General features: G+C 45.5%; 1 protein-coding gene across 1 annotated transcript; it reads right to left on the bottom strand.

The window, feature by feature from the left end:
- Window positions 1–887: 887 nt before the first annotated feature.
- Window positions 888–2016, bottom strand: GSX2 (GS homeobox 2). Its single transcript, XM_054066002.1, has 2 exons — window positions 1530–2016; window positions 888–1378 (listed from the first exon to the last, which is right to left on the bottom strand). Exons 1-2 carry the CDS (start codon window positions 1978–1980, stop codon window positions 1038–1040), a joined length of 792 nt encoding a protein of 263 aa, XP_053921977.1. The 5' UTR covers window positions 1981–2016; the 3' UTR covers window positions 888–1037.
- Between the last annotated feature and the right edge of the window lie 16377 nt (window positions 2017–18393).

The following is an 18393-nucleotide window of genomic DNA, read 5'->3' as shown; positions in this document are numbered from 1 at the left end:
TCTGAGTAACACCCCGGGATAAGCTAAGCGGGGTTTCAGCTTGGGGAAGGGCGGAGGTGCGCAGGCAGCCCCTCGGCGGGGCAGGAGCCGGGGCCAGCGGCAGCGGGTGTCCCCGAGCAGACGGGAGAAAGCTGTCAGCCGCGGCGAGGGCGTGCGCTGGCTCCGGCTGGAGAGCGACACAAAGCTGCTCCGCTCAGAAAAGCGGCTTCATTTGCATTCCGCTCGGCCGGAGAGGGGTCCCGCAGCCTCCCCCGCCCCCCGCCGGCCCGAGTCGCAGGGCAACAGAAAACATATTCGGGTTAGTAGCCGATGGCATTTATTTCTAAGTCTTTACGGAGGTCTGACACATACACACCAACGCTTTCACCGTACAAAGGACTGCGACGGAGCGCACCCTGCCCCAGCCAGGCCACCTTCGGTGCTGGGACCGGGCTGGGCTTCGGGGGAGGGGAGAGAGGAGAAAAAAAAGTTAAATTCTTGTCTGATCTCATTTATTTAAATAAATATAAATATAAATTTTATATAAAATTATTCACAAGCAAACCGCCGTCCCAACCCCAAATGTCTGATCTTTATTTCTTTCCTTGTTTTTGTTAAGAAGTCCGTCCAGGAGGTTCTCAGCCCTACAGGGTTTTGTTTGCTTTTCAGTTTTTTAGCGTTTGGTCTTTCGGTTCCAAATACGGGTCGTTTTTTTTTTTCCTTTAAACTGCTTAAGGGGAAGACGGGGGGAGGCACCCTGAGCCGTGCGAGTCCCGTCCCGCCTTACACGTTAGGAAGAGCAGGTGCCCGCTCCTGGGGTTACATAAATAACGTTTTAGTTGAATTCTCACGACTAAAACATTTACATTCCCAAAAATATATTTATATCTCTCTCTATCACTGCGAAGGGACGAAAAATGAACTCCCCTGCCGGGGAGGACCATCCCGCTGCAGGTCTGCGGGCTGTTGTCCCCGGGGCAGCGGTGCCAGGTGAGCCCCCCGGCCGCCACCCCGCTCCGGGACGGGACCGGCGGCGGGAGCGTAGCTCCGGGACGGGCTTATAGCGGGGAGATCTCTTTATCCTCTGTAGCCGAAGAGGGGGACAGAGACTCTTCGTCCTCTGACCTGGGGTAGTGCCCCTGGCTGGTGCTGCACTTGCAGCTCCCGTGCGAGTTTCGCTGGGTGCCTTTGCCTTCCTTCTTGTGCTTCACTCTCCTGTTTTGGAACCAGATTTTCACTTGCTTCTCGGACAGGTTCAGGTAGGTGGCTATTTCGATCCTCCGCAGCCGGGACAGGTACATGTTGGAGGAGAATTCCCTCTCCAGCTCCAAGAGCTGGGTGCTGGTGAAAGCTGTCCTCATCCTTTTCCCGTTTTGAATTTGGCTGGAATCGGACCCTCCTGCACGAGAGAGAAGCAACAACTTCAGTGGGACGAGAGGAAAGGAAGGGAGGTGAGAGAAGGAGAAAGGAGACAGAAAAGACCGAGGACACCCTCGGGAGAACAGTTTCTCCCGCCGCCCGCTCCTCCCCAGCGGCCGCGGCGCTCCTACCCATGCCGAGGCAGTGAAACCTCCGGGGGTCGCTGACGCTGTAGGTGGTGGAGGCGCAGGCAGGTGGGTGATGCTGCGGGTGCCCCAGCGCGGCGGCGGCGGCGGGCACGGAGGCGGCGGGCGGCGGGTGCTGCGGGGGGTGGTGAGCGTGGCCGGCCCGCGGACAGCACTGGGCCTCGCCCCCGGGGAACTGGCTCTTGAGCAGCGGGATGGCTCCGCCGCCGCCGCCGCCGCGGGACGAGTGCAGGTGCGAGGTGACACAGAGCGGGCAGACGCAGAAAGCGCCGCTCTTGCGGGACGGGCAGCCCGGGCCCGACACCGACATGACGAGGGGGGAAGGCATGCTGAGAGGGATGAAGAAGTCCTGGCTGTGGTGATGCTCAGGCAGGGACGGCGCCGGCCTCGAGGAGTCTTTGATGATTAAGGAGTCGACATAGAAAGAGCGGGACATTTCGGAGAGCTGCCGAAGCCGGGGGCGGCTCTCCCGAAGTCGGGTTTTTCCTGCTTAGCCAAGTTGCCACTGAAGTCCTGGCGAGGCGAGAAGGTGCTTATGTTTGAGAGCTGAACAAAAGGGTCCCTGGAGAGGGCTGGTCTTTAAGTCCCCCCGCCTGGATCCCCTGCGCCGGGGTTTTATATCAACTATTTAAACACGTGATGGCTGAAAGCCTCGCAGATCTAAATCTCCTCGGCTTCCCAGACCGGCAGGAGAGGCTGCCGGGGGGGTGGGGGTCCCAAAGTGTGCGTGCTCGCTCTCTGCCTGATGTCTCCAGTCGTACGCCTCCGCCCCAGATAAATCATAGGAGCGGAGAAGCCGGGGCGGGGGCGGCTGCACCGGGCACAGACGCGGCCCCGTTCCACGTCGCGCTCGCAGGCACATCCCCTTGCCAACACCCCCAGGGAAGTAAAATCAGTCGGAGGAAGCTTCTGCTCGGGGGGTTTCCCCGAGGAGCACGATCCTTTCCCGCGCAGGGAGGGTAGGACGGAGGGGAGCAGGTGATGCGCTGAATCAAGCGAGTTAACGCAGATACCTCCCCAGGGTAAAGTATCATCCCAGGGGCTGACGGCTACGGAGGCGTGGAACCAACACCTTTCCATGGCCCAGTCCACTCCCTGCACGCAAGACTCCTTCGGGAGGCCCTTTCCGTACCAGGGGTGCCAGGGTTACAGATAAAGTTAGGGACCGCGTGTGAGTGGGCGTCCGTTCACACATACGCGTGTCGGGTGGGTCGTGGGTTTCTGTTTGTTTCTTGTTCCCCCCCCCCTTTTCAGCCCGAGTGAATCTTGCCAAATTGTCAATTACTCCAATGGACAAAGCCTTCAAACATCTACACAATTCTCAGCCAAAAGGTATCAAAACGGAAAACTTCCAAGTGAACTTCCCGACCGCTTGAGGACTGCAGCGCGCAGCGCTAATGAAAGCCGTACATGTCAGGAGGAGATTCTTTGATCTCCACCAAGTTTGCTGAAGCAATCATTCAAAGTAAAATTGGATAAACAGCTAAATACGGTCGGTGGCTCCGAAGCATTTCGGACTGCATTAAAAAGCTAAGGCATTGGCAGCATATTACACGATTTTCCAATGACCTTTTTTATGGGAGTTTAAGAAGACACTTATCGTTAATAGAAGGGCGATCGCGTTCTTGTTTGGCAGATGCGAAGCGGCGCTTAAAACCGACTATGGATCCTATCCCACTTGACTCGGTAAAGGAAAGCGACAATTGTGCTTTAAAGCAGAAAACGCAGACCACGCCTGATTACCAAAGGCTGAGCAGAAGCTAGGGAGTGACTCAATAGCCGTAACGCGGTTACAGGCAGTCATTCTGCACAGGGGCCGAACCGGGACGCGGACACCCTACCAGCCCTACGGCACCCTTTTCTGTCCTACTGTTAAAACCCAGTTGCTGCCCATCTTCTGATGGAGACGGCATCTCCTCTCCCCTGGGACCGGCGAGGCTCAGCGGTGCTGCTCGAGCCTTGTTAAGACAGGGGCCAAGTCTCACCCTGCTGTCCGGTCCTGTCCCTGTCCTGCCGCGGGCAGTGTCGCCGTGCGGGCTCCCCAGCAGGAACCAGTTTGCACCCATTCCTGCTCACATTCTCCTCCTTCCCTCCACCCCCGACGGGCCTGAGCGAGCGCGATGCAACAGCGTTTTGAGGGACACTCCGCACTCGGTGATCTGAGGATTTATGGATGGCAATTAAAGTTTTATGAATTGCAGCTGAGGCTGGTTATGGAGCTATTCGAATGTGATTAGAATTCAATTAGAAAGTGTTTACCGGCCGGCGGGGCTCCGGAGTGTAAACAGACAGCTATTCCAGCAATGCGCTAATCCTGCGTCTTGTGACAACAATTAGGGACTCGCGGGGTTTAGGCGGGTCGACTCTAACCTCACCTACTTTTACCCAGACTGCTGCCGAAGGCTCAGTCGAAGCCCCGGGCAGCGGTGGGGCCCGGTACCGCTGCCCGTGCCGCCTCCGAGGCCTCCGGGATGCGACTGATTCTTCTCCCGGGGGCTCTGCCTTCTGAGCTCCAGTGGGGCCAGTGAGGTTTGGGTTGCAGTCACAGTGCGGACACGGGATTTTGCCCGGCTCTCCCCCTCTAAAACAGTTCGGCTGTCGGAGAGTTTAATTCATCTCTGCGTTTTCTTTATTTCACGCTATTTTCCTTTACAAGAGGCTATTCTAGAAAAGACTACTAATATTTAAAAAATCGACCTCAGTGGAAAAAACTGTCTGCAGTGATAGAACGGATCTGGGGAGAGGGCTGCCTTAAGAAAGGCAGACAGAGCAATAGTCGGATCAAAATTGCAATTTGTAATTGCTATAATAAACCAAGTGCAGTGATAAAAGAGAGAGGGAAAAAAAAACTAAAACCCAAAACCACAAAGAAAAACCCACCCCTGAAAGCCAGAGCAAGAAAAGAAGTCATTTGAAAGCAAAGATATCCCAAACCAGGCGGAATGATGTAAGGCGTGCGCCCACATCACATCGGCCTCGTTACAATTTTATTTTTCAATAATTCTGTCCGATAAAATTTCATTGTCCATTAAGTAATCCCCGAAATGAGAGCTCTTATGAGCCTATAATGAGCTCTAATTGCTACGACTGGGAGAGCCACGTGGAAGGATTTAGAAGGTATTAAGCAGTTGGGTACAGAGCACAGGCTGTTACCTAGCCATTACTTTCATAATTCAAGGAGAAAATTAGTCCTTTTAAGGGAAAATCCTTTGATTCCCTTCATTCTGCTCGGGGTGACAGAGTATAGCTTTGTCTGCCTTTAGTTCAAGACAGTGTAACAAATGAGAATGTAACGAAATTGCCCCCTTTTGAAAGTGGAGCAGTTCAAAAAGAACATCAGAGCCGCTCCCCTGGTCCGCCGAGCGCAGGACTGGGTGCTGGTCCCTCTTTTCTTCCAGATGTCTCTAACACCTTTATGTAGAAGAGATTCACGGCTTAAATGACAAAAGCAACTCTTTCCCTTCCCTCCCCCAACCCCGAGGCTCTCGGCAGAAGAAAAAACCCATGCCTGGCCGCAGAAAGCGCCAGCTTTCAGGCGCGCATCTCTGCTGAGTTCACGGGAGGAGCCGCCTCCGTGGAAACGGCCGCGGCCCGGGGAAAAGGCTCGGAGCCATTCGACCAGCGAAAAGGCTCGGAACGCACCCTCTGCAGAGCGGCCGTGGTGGCAAACACCAGGCCCGGGTGACATGCGGTGGCGCTGGGCAGGATGCGCCCCCGGCGGGGTCAGTTCCCAGGAGGGAAAGCCCCGCTCAAAATAAAGCCCTGCGTGGGTAAGCGAGGGGCCGCGGGCTCCTGCGCTCTAATCGCATTTATTCGCTAATCTAACATTGATTTCCTATTAGTTTCCAAAGCGATCGGCGATCTCGAAGCCGGGTTTTGTGAAGTGAACGCAAGCAAAAGACAGGACTTGCCCCCAGCTCCCATTAAGGAGGTCATTATAAAAGCGTGAACAAGTCTATTAATGTTTTATTGAAAGCGCATCGTTAACTTGTATCCATCCTTTTCTGAAAGTGGCATTGTGATATTGCTGTCTGTGGCACATCTTACCCAATATAGCCCGAGATTTCTCCATTATCTGTAACCAAGCAACACTTTCTGAATACCAAAAATTGAAAAGAACCGCTTAGTCTTCAAGAAAGTCCTCAATAATAGTGGAAAAGAACAAAGATCCAGGAGACAACAAAATGCCACAGGGGTGACTTTTCATGAGCAATTATCTCTCATTAATCAGAAGAACAGCTGCAATATTAATTTTCTCTCTTTCTTCCTCTCTTTTCACAGTCCCCAACATTTGAATAATCATAAATTTTGATTTCATGGAGCAGCAACATTGCCAGCGACTTCGAGACACAAGCTACCTACACAGGGCTCACGCTTTGCACATAGCTCTTATTTTAAGGCTGCCAAAGAATAAAGTAAAGAAAAGAGAGGAAAAGTTTGGCCTGGGTCGCTTCCCCCCTTTGCCTCGGAGCACGGATTAAACCAGCAGCCCCTTCCCTCCACCCCTGCCTCTCTCACCCATGGAAAGCAACGGGCGAATGTACCGAGTGTCTGCACTAGCTTAAAGCGTGGGAGTTTCAACAACCTCGCTGTCCATTTAACTTCCAAACATGAAGCCAAGCGTTGTAGATCTGTCCAAAGAGACAATCTTTGGGCGTAACACGCATTGTGAGACATCAAAAGGCTCTGGCGTTATATGCACTAAGAAGTGCATTCAGCAAGAAGGGTGCAATGCCTCTCTTTTCAGGGGCTCAGCTGCTGATTGTTTAACAAGCGACGTCGGCGCGGCAAGAAAACCGCGCTGCTCCAAAGATAAGGATGTAACGTTAAAACTCGCTTTTTTTTTTTTTTTTTTTTTTTTTTTTGGTTTCGAAGAATCTCGTTAAGGGCAACCGCCGCGCCGAGGATGGGAGCTGTGCCCTGGGAATGGGAGGGCGCAGTGCCACCTGCCCAGCCCCTCGCTGCCCCGGGGGGACAGGGCAGACCCGAGGCCAAGACCCCAACACCCCTCTTAAACCTGCTCACCCGCATTTCCCTTCTCGGTGCCGGCGGGGTGGGACCGGCCCGGCAGTGCCTCGAGGCGCACCCAAGGGGCTGCGAGTGGGGGATGCTGCTTCTCCCCTTCGCCGCAGATGCAGCTCCCCAGCGACCTTCCCTTCCATGGGAGATTTCCTTTGCCCCCATCCCAAGTCACAAATTATCCCACCTCGACTTGGCGCAGCAGCTCCCTCTTGAAACCGCTCTGTTTCCGAGGAAAAGTGTGTATGTGGGGTGTTGCCTGAGACATCTGCAGAGCCCCCAGCACAGAGGAATGACAGGCCCCTGGATCCCCTGTCCTGGAACTGCTCAGCTCCTCTTGCCCCAGCACCCTCCCTGTTTGCCACTGGTGGAGCAGGGGTGCCGGTGGGCGCGGAGCTCCGGGAGGCTGCGACCACTGGCACTTGAGTGAGTGCCTCAAAAAGAGCCTCAGCAGCAGCCTTCAGATTGCTGCCTCCCTTCATGGCCTGACTATGTCTTCCACCTTCATCTGCAGGTCTCCCGTGGTAACTCTTTGCTATAATGACCAACCAGCAGGCCTTATTCTGCTATTGTTTTTCATTTGGAGTGGGAAATTTAATTGTTCGCTTTGCAAGGCTCTTCCTAAGTGAATCAGATCTGTGCTTAAACACATGGATGTAAGCATTAATTTTATCCCTTCTCAAGTCGATGGGTTCCTTCACTGTCTGGATATAAAGGAAGCTTCTTGTCTGCACCTTCTCACCATAGTGAAGTCTACAAGGGTTTTTCTGCACTGTCCTCCTACAAGAGATCATGCAGAGAAACCAGAGGAGAAAAAGTACAGAGATTACTGTTATCTGCAATCTTGTCTAGCCTTTTTCTGAGCCTGGCTTTCCCATGTCCCTAGTACTCTTCAGATGTTGGCAACATTAGGCCAGACACTCCAGGCAATCTGGACCCTGGTTTCATTAACAACATTTGTTTAGAGCTCTAGCAGCTAAAACTGTTAGCTGCTACAGATGATGTGTGTGAGGAAAAGCTGTGGGGGTGTATCTTTAAATGGGATAAAATTAAACCCCCAAAATAGCCTCAGTGGAGGTTTATGGTAAGAGATGGAGTCGAAACCTCAAGCTCATATAAATCAGAAGATTAAAAATATTGCTGTGGACTCTGGAACATGCTAACCATGGCCAGTTTTGTTTTTCCATCAATGAATCACAAATCAGTACCAGAGTGACACTTTGTACTAATACAGGCCCCAATCTAGCAAAGAAGACGAGATTCTGTGTAATACTAAATATCATATTCCATTTCTGTCCTTGAAGTTCAACCCTCACACATTTTCATGCTTAGGTTGAAGCATTCTGCTTGACAGTGACCAAAATTCAGTCTTTTGAATTTGCTTACAGGCGAAAGAGGAGATGTTGCTTTTTTTTTTTAGCCAGATTAGTGGGAATGCTCTTTAAATGCCGCCTGTGAGAAAAATGAGTAAGTCATCAAACACTTGATCATATTATAGGAGCTACCTGTTTCATGGTCTGAAAATTGTAAGAATTTTGAGTTCACTTCATCCAGCCTAAACAAATAAAGTGGTTATAATTTCTTCTTTTTTTTTCTGTAATGAAAGTATAGATGTGGGAACTTTAGGGTGATGAAGAAACTACCTAAAGGAGAGATGATACTAGTCACTCAAACTCAGAAAGCAGAAGTTCCTCAAGCATAAGTCTCAGAAACTGTTGAGTTACTCAGTTTAATTTGTTTTCTTGGCACAGCCAATAGGACTTCACCACTGACAGGAAAGAAATTAAGTCAGTATCTGTGGAGATTGCTATACTGGAAGAAGTGGATTCTCTGAGAACAGGGATAATAGAAGTGCAATGATAAAGCCAATATAAGCTTTATTAGCTCCATGGCTGAACATGGCATTGTGACTGAGGTGTCTGGGCACATTAATCCACGTTTATGAAACATCACCCTAGCATGGGCAGGTGACAGGTATCACAGAGCATAACAGGCAAGGCCATTACACTATGGAGATAGGAATAATAATGCCAATGTGCACGAGGAAACTTCGTCTGTTTTTTTTACACAGTTTTTCATGTGTATCTCAAATTGGAGCAGGTCTAGAAAACAGCTTTAGGAGTATAGTATTAGAGAAACATAGACCCTCACGAGAAGGCAAAACTCAAAGAGAGGATACATGACTGTTGCTTATACCAGTGAGGTAAACATCCACAAGAGAGAAGAGCTATTCCATCTAAAGAAGATTATCACCACAAGAACAAATGGATGTACTCTGGCCATGTAGAAATTTAGCCTGGAAATAATAATAAAAAGAAAGCTTATAAGTATGAGAAAAATGGAAGTTCTGAAACTTGTGGGATTTACCAATGGGAATATGGAATGGAAGCAGCTTTAAGAGAAAACTTGACACAAGTCTGACTTTTATATAATAGTGCCTGAAGTCATGGGATATTTTTTCTGGAGTGAAGACATGCACAAAGATGTTTAATATTCATTTTGACATAGTACTTTTAAGTTGTTGATTACTTGAGGGAATGTATTTTCTAAGAAAGATGTTGGATTGGTATTCCTAGAAGCTCATGTCCACAGAGCAGCTTTACTGCATTTTCCCTATCCTCTATCCTGTACCATCTGTGTTCATTGCCTGGTTAGTGTTCTGGATGCCTCCTCTGCTCCAACTGATACTAGTTTTGGGTTTTTATCCTTTTTACACTTGCTATTAATGTAATGGAAGACAAAAGCCATGTGTGCCAAAATGATGATTTTTTCTGAGAGGTCAGAATAAACATTGGTCTGATTCTTACATGATCTGGAGATCTCTACAATAAATAAACCTACCATCTTATTTCTTCAGCTCCCTTTTCACAATATAGTCTTAGCTTTTTCTGACCAGCTGTTATGTGCTGTGGCTGGAAAGAGCCCTTTTTCAGTTTCATTCTTTTATACATATTTTTACCCTCAATTTGAAATAAAAGAACAACCCCAAAAGTTTCAGGAAGCAGAGTTTCAGTGAAGCGCAGGCTAGAGGTATTCTACCTCTTGCTTTTCTAGGCAGGAAGTAACATTAAAGAAGCACAAAATATGAACATGTCAAAATGGAACCAACATGAAGATTTTTATCAAAACAATATAAACAAGTTTTATATAGCCTGCCTCTTCTTATCTGTAATGAATACATTGTCCAAGCTTGTATTCAAAGCTTTCTGTTTGAAAAAAAAAACATAGAAACAAAGTAATTTCACACATTTTATGGTCTTGTGTAAGTATATTAGTTCAAAGCTTATTTAGTCTGCTATAGTTTTGAGGCTATGCCAAAACCTAATGGAAGAAGAATGACAGAAGTCCTGAAAATTAGTTTATAAGGTTCAGTGCAACAGTTCTAGTTAAAAGGAAAGACATTAAAATGGAAGAAAAAATACAGTAGGAAACTTCTGAAGAAGGAAGAAGCATTGGAACCTAAATTGACAGAAGAAGATGTAACCAAGAAGATATAAGTCACAGTTTTGAAGAGCAAACAAATTATAACTACTATTATACTTTGACTAGATTAAAAAACATCAGCAGAAAAAAAAAATTAGCTATTGACGAGTAACTTAAACTCAAGCATCTCCACTATAGCAGTCCAAGTTCTGTTACACTGCAGCTGAGCCAAAGAACTAATATCCTTATTAAAACACTGATAAGTCTAGAATACAATTTACGCTACAGCGCATAAGACACATGACTGTCTGCATTTTCTTACATACTGAGACAGACTTGTTACAAGTTTGAAGATGGAGAGGTTTGGGTAAAATACTACTCTCAGTTAAAGAGGTATAAGACAGAATTGTTCTACAGCTATTTTGAATAGTCCAGTGGGAGTAGAAATCGGCTTGGTGTTTTCAAAGGTTAGTTAAACAAAATATGACCTTTTTCAGGCTAGGAGAACAAAAGAGGTCAAGTCATTCTCCAGAGCTACAAAAGGTCTTTCAAGGGTACCAAAGAAATAAAAATAAAAGCCTTGATCACACTTCCTAGATGCACACATAGAAACAACACTTGTATGTTAAGGTGTCACCCAGTGGGAAAAACCCTGGGAGCTTCCCAATCAGTGAGAGTCCTGCCAGTAATTCACCCACTATGGGGAAGGTGTACAGATTCAAACTATCAATTTTGTCCAAGGTCCAGAGCAAGATATCTGTAGAACTGGGATTTGACCCAAAGATCTTTCAGCATCTTCCAGTAAATAACAGGGCTTCATTATGGATTGTGCAGAATTGCAAAATCTGCAGAATCTGACTGCATTTTAATACCTCCTTGAGCAAAGGGAGCCTAGTGCAGCTTCCCTGTTCCTTTGTGGGTAAGAGTTCACACAGGTTATTCTGCTCTCAAGGACATTCTGGTGTAAGTTGACCATTGTGTATGAACAGATCAGTTACCCAAACTTCACCGATTTCATTCTCTGTTGCAGGTTGGAATTGTTATTCTTGTCTCTTCAAGGAAAGAAAACAACTCTACTCCCAATGCCTTAACAAAGCTGCAATGAGATTTGCAAATCTGATCACAAAGTTCCTTGAATCACGCATGTAATTCTTTCCTGCTTCATCACACATGCATGTAGAAACTGTAGCACTCACATGATGATGGATTAAAACACAGATTCTCACTCTTTTGTTTAGGGCGAGACTGCTAGCATAGATGAACTCAAAGAAGAAATTGGTTCCTCAAGAGCAGCAATTCTTTTCCAATCTTTCTCTTTTTTCGACAGGAAAGTATGTTTCTTTTCAGGTTGCAGATTATTCCCACCTCTCATGCTTTACCACAGAGGTGGGAATTGTTATTTGCTCTTTAACTTCCGTGAGGACCTCATTTTCTAGGAATGTAATATATTCCACTTTTGTCACACCTTAACTTTGCAGAACAAGAGCATCTATTTTTTTTTATGCTTTGTGGATCATGCCTCATACTGTCAGAGAGAAAAATATCTACTTGGAAGCAGAAAAGATGTTATTTCAAGATATTCAAAAGGAAATAAAATTGTCATATCTGAAAGAGACAGGTGCTAGGAACCTCTTTTAGCTTATATGCAACAGGAATGAACGTGCTGGCATGCTCAAATATTAATGAACATTAAAGAGTTCAGAGGAAATCTCAATTGTTCATGTTGTGAGGAATTTAAATGAAAGACATCCTTCCTGGTTCTCTTTAGATCAACATTTGTCACAGTAATTAATGAGGAAGTAATTATAATGTAATTTGTCAGAATAATCTGACAGTCAAAGAATTATGTTCTCAATCCTTAAGGAATACATAGTTCTAGTTTTTCAACAGATTGGGTATGTGTGGGTGGCATAGCAATGAGAATTTGCCTTTAGGCAGGATAAAAACTTTGGCACTTTCTATTCTCAAGCATAAATGGACAAATGTCTAATTCTCTAATATATGTTACATGAAGGCATTTTATCTCAATAAGAGATCAGTAAATCTGATTTTAATACTTTTTTTCATATAAAGCCACTTCCTTTTACAGTGATCTTTGAGATTTGCAGTCAGTTGCACTACTTGAGTAGTCACTTGCCGTTTCTTTAAGATGGTGGGTAAACAACTTAGTTATTCAGTCCTATTTACCAAGAGAAAACAATTGCCCTCAAAATAAATATAAAATAAGATGTGGCATCAAAGGATGGGAAAGCAAAGAAATAAGGAAAAACAAAGACATTAAATTTAAATACCTGCTGTTGCTCAGGGGAGTATGATTATTCATTCCAATAGCAGCTAGAAGAGTCTCACATTTGTCAGTCACCTTTTTGTTTGGAATTTTTTTTAGGATAGAAGTTGACCTCAGATTTACCCGACTACCAGCATCTATATCTCTAACAGAGAGATACAGCAGAGGATTCATCCCACACTATTCCTTGATACTTGTTTACAGCATTTCCAAGAGATGTTGTTCTTATAGGTGATCTTCTGAAAAGAAGGTTTGATATTGCATATTTGCCATTTTAACAATGTCTTAAAAGCCTACAGCTTGCTGTTCACTTTTCATGTTTACATGACTGTTTATGTTTGGTTTTAGTGTACTTCATGTTTTTGTATTTGCAGCATTGAAAACACCCATTGATTTCAACATTACATCTGTCTCATGTAAAATGAAAATAAGAGACTTTTTGTGTGTTAGTATTTAACTGATGTGATAATAAAAGAAAAAGGCAGCAAGGATTCTGCTGTATTAGATTCTCATATTGATGGGAAGGGAAGAAACAAGTGACCACACATATTCCCTATGTCATGGAGTCCTACCAGAAAAAAACCTAAAACAACAATGCCATGCCTAAAAACATCAGAGTTTATCCTGTCTGTAGGTTGCGTGGAACACAAGTAGGTCTCTCGGTCAAGCATATCACAAATTCTTTTTGGATTAGGATATTCTGCTTTTATTAATGTGTTGTCATGGGGTCCTTGAAAGAACAGGAGTATCCAACTGCACCTGTCCAGTTTTAACAGACCAAAACTACAAGGACTCTATTCTTCATTTTGTTATATTTGAAGGAAATTCTGAAAAGGAAGTGCCTGCTTTTCTCTTTACATGAGATCTATGCCTCCTGCACTTTATCTATGACTTATAAAGAGTCTCTTTCAGAAATGGTGTTTTCTATACAGAGATATCTTTTGAACTCCCCTCACTAACCTCAAATAAATCCAATATAGGAAACTGGACCAAAAGGAAAACAAAATAAATCACTTGACAGAAGGGATACAGGCTAATAAAACTCAGCATTGCCAGCAGGTCAAAGGAGGTGATTCTGGTCCTCTGCTCTGGTGAGACCATACCTGGAATATTGTGTCCAGCTCTGGAGCTCTCAGCACAGGAAAGACATAGACCTGTTGGAGCCAGTCCAGAGGAGGGGCACAAAAATGATCAAAGGATTGGAACACCTCCCCTGTGAAGAAAGGCTGAGAGAGTTTGGGTTGTTCATCTTGGAAAAGAGAAGACTCTGAGGAGACCTTATTGTGGTCTTTCAATACTTAAAAGGGGCTTGTAAGAAAGATGTGGTAAAACATTTTAGCAGCGTCTGTAGCAATATGACAAGGGATAATGTTTTTAAGCTAAAAGAGGAAAAGTTTAGACTCGGAATTTTTAAGAGGACTCTTTTTTTGCTGAGCGTGGTGAAACACTGGTTGCCCAGAGAGGTGGTAGAAGCCCCATCCCTGGAAACATTTAAGGTCATGTTGGATGGGGCTCTGAGCAACCTGATCTAGTTGAATATGTCCCTGCTTAACGCATGGGGGTTGGACTAGACGACCTTCATGGTCCCTTCCAATCCAAACCATTCTATGATTGTATCATTTGCAGCTATCTACCCATTCCTGACTTTGCCTTTCTACATTTCTGCAACACTCTAACAGAAACCTCATCTTTAGGTTTGGTTCTGTTTTGTTTTATTTTATTTTGTTGAAACTCAAGGGGTGGTACTGACTGATGCCATTAACACAACTGTTTACAGTATCAGGAGCAATTTAGCCAGGCTTGTCAAGAGCAATGGGACATTTTAGTACTACAGAGGAGCCAACACAGAGATGAGAGGCTCTGTGTTAAGGGAAGGGATTGATGTGAGAGGAAGTCTTGGGGCACCTGATATGAGTATCCTTGGAGGTTTGCTGCAGTCCTGTACCTTTGATAAACTCCCTCTGTGGTGTCAATGAATGTATGTTATAGATATATATATATAGATATATATCTTCCTCTCTCTGGCTTCTGTAGCCTCCTATCCTCCTCTGCTTGCCCTCTTCCCTTGCCATCACCACCCACTCCTGTTTTCCTTCTCACTACCTCTCTCCTCTTAATCAGGGAAAGAAAAAGACAAACTGTTCCTCCCAGCTTTCCTTTGCTGTCAGGTAGTGGTGGGAGTTCAAAGAACAAGGTTACTGCTGCTTATTTTTTGATGCCTTGTTGTGTGAAACAGCTTCCTTCGGAAGTCCAACAACATATTAATTAACAAAGGAAAAGACAGGGAGAAACAAGCCAAAGACCGAGGGAGGAGTGAGTCAAGTGAAGACAGAGGAGATGTTTGAGGGAAACAGAGGGAAGAAGGAATGACAAAAGGGACCTGGGACAAGAAACGCACAGAAAAAAGAGAAGGATAAAGGATACAGGAGAGGACCATAAATAAAGGAGGAAGCAAAAGAGAAAGAGGGGCAACTGGAATAAAGAGCTACAGAAAGAGAAACATTACAATTATTTAGAGTTCCCTTTAGATTACAGTACAGAGTTCTTATAGAGCAACTCTGATGACAGCGAGTACCTCAGGCAGAGTTGTGTGTGGGACCAGTTGTTCCCCACTGAACTGTTAGGTGGAGTAAGCAAATTCGCTGAGAAGGACACTCCTACCTGGAACAACAGCACAGTGCTCTTCAAGCTGGACTTTAGGCCTACCCTCCTCTATTCAGATATAAAAAGGGTAAACGGCTTAAAAATACCATCAGTATGAGACTGGCATTTCTCTCCGTGTTCCAGAGAAAGGACAATGCCACTTCAGGTCGGAGTACACACCAAAACAGTCATAAGCAAATGCTGCAATGTGAATACATGGACTCGGTGTGTGACTGGTGAGGGTCCAGCCCATGACCGTGAAGGAACAGTGAGGTAACAGCAGTGGACAAGGAGGGACTACTTGTGTGATAATCCTTGAAATACAGGAAAGGCCCATGGTAAGACTTTCTCCGGTGTGTGGTAGGATGCCAGCTGCACAGCACGGGGAGTTTACTTACTGCGTCTGAGGGCAGTCTGGTACTGCTGACATCAGCACTGAAGGAGTTGGCAAATGAGAAAAAGACACAGCAATCTCAAGATGAAGGCAGTTAATTTCTGCCTGAAAAGCAAGATTCTAACAGTGCCCATGTGAGATGATGAAAATGCTACTTAAACCGAGTTTTTCATAGGTGGCTGTTGTCTGTGCGTACTTTGGTTTTAGAGCCTGTCGCAGATGTCTGATACACTGAAGTACCTCGCACTCACCACTGCGGTCAGTCACAGCACTTCGAACACAAGGGAGTTACGGTATACATGCTGAAACGTCACAGGTGTCTCAACCTGGAAACTCAGAACTTCTGCTTAACATCTCCCACAGCTCTTCATCTGTTACAGGGCATGACATATTGAGCAGCTGGAAAAAGCAGACCACAGAACAGATATTTGTCAGGCACACCTAATGCACACCTAATGCAATGAACTAATTGGGAGTCCAGGGACTTTCTTTCTCGTTGTGTTATCTCAAACCCATAGAGTGAACTAACCAAGCTTGTCATGCCATGCAGCACAGGGATCTCGGACCTCAAACAGGATACCTCGCCCCAGAAGCACAACTACAAGGCTTATGTGTGATGTAGGTAAGTCCACTCCTTCAACATAATTTCTAAGATTTCCAGCACTGTGCTGCTCAGCAATAAATCCGATTATCTGGCTGCTACTGTGAAACAGTCATTTGAAAGCAAACAAGTTACCAATTTCATTATAGAGCAAGCTGTATGTGAGTTTCCTCTTGCCTTTGCCAGTATTAGATTTTGTCCAATTTCTCAATTTCAGGACTGTTAGGCAGAAGCAATGAGTCATCAGTCCTGCCAAATCCAATTTCTGTGTGTGAGACACATATACAAGAACAGTAACTAGGTAAAAATAACAATATATAGACATACTGGTATGAAATTGAACTATTTCTCAGAGGAATTCTGTGTTATTCTGTAGGATTTTGTTATTTGAGAAATGAAACCTGTTACAAGTTGCTCATTACAAAGAAATACTTAGTTTTCCAATGTGACTATAAAAGATACTGCTTTATTCCTTTATGGCACAGATAGTGTCATGAACTATCACAACTACAGTGCTTCTATCCTGTTTCTACATAGAGCAGTAAGCACCATCCCAGCTTGGTATAGACTTTGTTCCTGTAAACACACCACGAGGATATTTATGAGTAATGGCGATTAAGCAGTAACATAGGCCTTTCAGAAAACAAGCTGATCCATACATATACTCTAACTAGACAGAAAAAAGAACAGGTTTCAGAATTAAAATGATCTAGCAGCAAAGACATTTAATATAAGAACGGGGCTGTTGTAAGAAAGATATATGGAATAAAATACCGAGGAAAGAGGAATGTAGAAATCTCTTCATGGTCATGAAAAGCAGACTTGGCCCCGAAGTTTCTTGAGAAGTCTTCCATAACTGCCATATCTACATATTAGCTACTGCTACAAGTACAGATTGAACAGTTTACTCTGTCAAATATGGAAGATCATAGAATCATACAATAGTTTGGGTTGGAAGGGACCTTAAAGATCATCTAGTTCCACCCCCCTGCCACGGGCAGGGACACCTCCCACTAAATCAGGCTGCCCAAGGCCCCATCCAACCTGGCCTAGAATACCTCCAGGGATGGGACATCCACAGCTTCCTTGGGCAACCATGCCAGTAGCTCACCACTCTCATAGTGAAGAAAATCTTCCTTATGTCCAGCCTAAATCTGCCTCTCTCCAGTTTACACCCATTGCTCCTAGTCCTATCACTACAAGCCTTTGTAAGCAGCCTCTCTCCAGTGTAGCTCCTTCAGGTACTGGAAGGTCACTAAAAGGTCTCTTTGGAGCCTTCTCTTCTCCAGGCTGAACAGGCCCAACTCTTTCAGCCTGTTCTCATATGGGAGGTGCTCCAGCCCTTTGATCATCTTTGTAGCCCTTTGGACCCATTCCAACAGCTCCATATCCTTCTTATATTGAAGATTCTAGAACTGGACACAATACTCCAGATGAGGTCTCACAAGAGAGGAATAGAGGGGCAGAATCACCTTCCTCGACCTGCTGGCCACACTTCTTTTGATGCAGCCTAGGATATGGTTGGCCTTCAGGGCCGTGGACACACATTGCCAGCTCATGTCCAGCTTCTTATCGACCAGCACCCTCAAGTCCTTCTTTGCAGGGCAGAACAGGAGTCTCGTTCATTTTTGGGGTTTTCTGGTTAGCTTTTATATCCATAGTTCTACAAAAGGCTGTTCCTCCGCAATTTCATTGTTTTACTGCTCCATGCTCCATGCAAATGGTGCTCTCCACGGAAAGGCTACCCAGGACTGGCAGACCCAGACAGCAACAGGACGGAGGGGAACGCGAACATTTGGCACAAACCCTATGCAAATGAGGCAGCTTTGCTGAGGGACTGCTTCCCTCGCACCTCCCTGAACCAACCCAGAGGACCCTGCGGGGCAGCCTCTGGGCTAACAGCGGGCTCCAAACCCCCATGCTTAAACACGGGCTAAAAAGAGGGGGGGGGGGGGGATTGTGAAAATTGATAAGTTTTGCTGCAGCTGGTTTGTATGTGTAATTATGTCATCATATAAATCTGTCTTGTGAGATGTAGCTGTTTTAAGTCAAGAGATAACCTGTCTTAGGGCTGCCAGAATTTATTGATATGCTTAGTTGTCTTGTAAGATGCAGCTGTTGTAGGTCAGGAGATAACCTGAAGGGAGTCTCCAGACGTGGTTGAATAATCTAGAAAAAGAATCAGCATTCTTTGACGATTTACATGGTTCTTTGCCTAAAAGTAGTCTATATACTCACTGCTTTTGTAAGATGTTATGCCTTTTTTAGAAAGGCATCCAATTCAGCGCTGAATTGCAAAACAAAAATAGCAGTGCCTTTGCTTCAAAGGCTTTGTCCTTTTCATCATTTTACCAGTGAATGAGTGTTTCACGCTAAACTCCTGCTACAATCACGTTCTTTCTTACTGCAAGCTGGCCAAGATTTGATTCTTATTATTTCTATTATTGCTTAAGTTCATTCACTCCCTTAACATAATGATTTA

The sequence above is a fragment of the Cuculus canorus genome, chromosome 4, assembly GCF_017976375.1.
Source record: "Cuculus canorus isolate bCucCan1 chromosome 4, bCucCan1.pri, whole genome shotgun sequence".
In the NCBI taxonomy this organism is placed as follows: Eukaryota; Metazoa; Chordata; class Aves; order Cuculiformes; family Cuculidae; genus Cuculus; species Cuculus canorus.
Note: the sequence above shows the minus strand (reverse complement) of the source record. Positions and strands in the feature narration are given on the sequence as shown.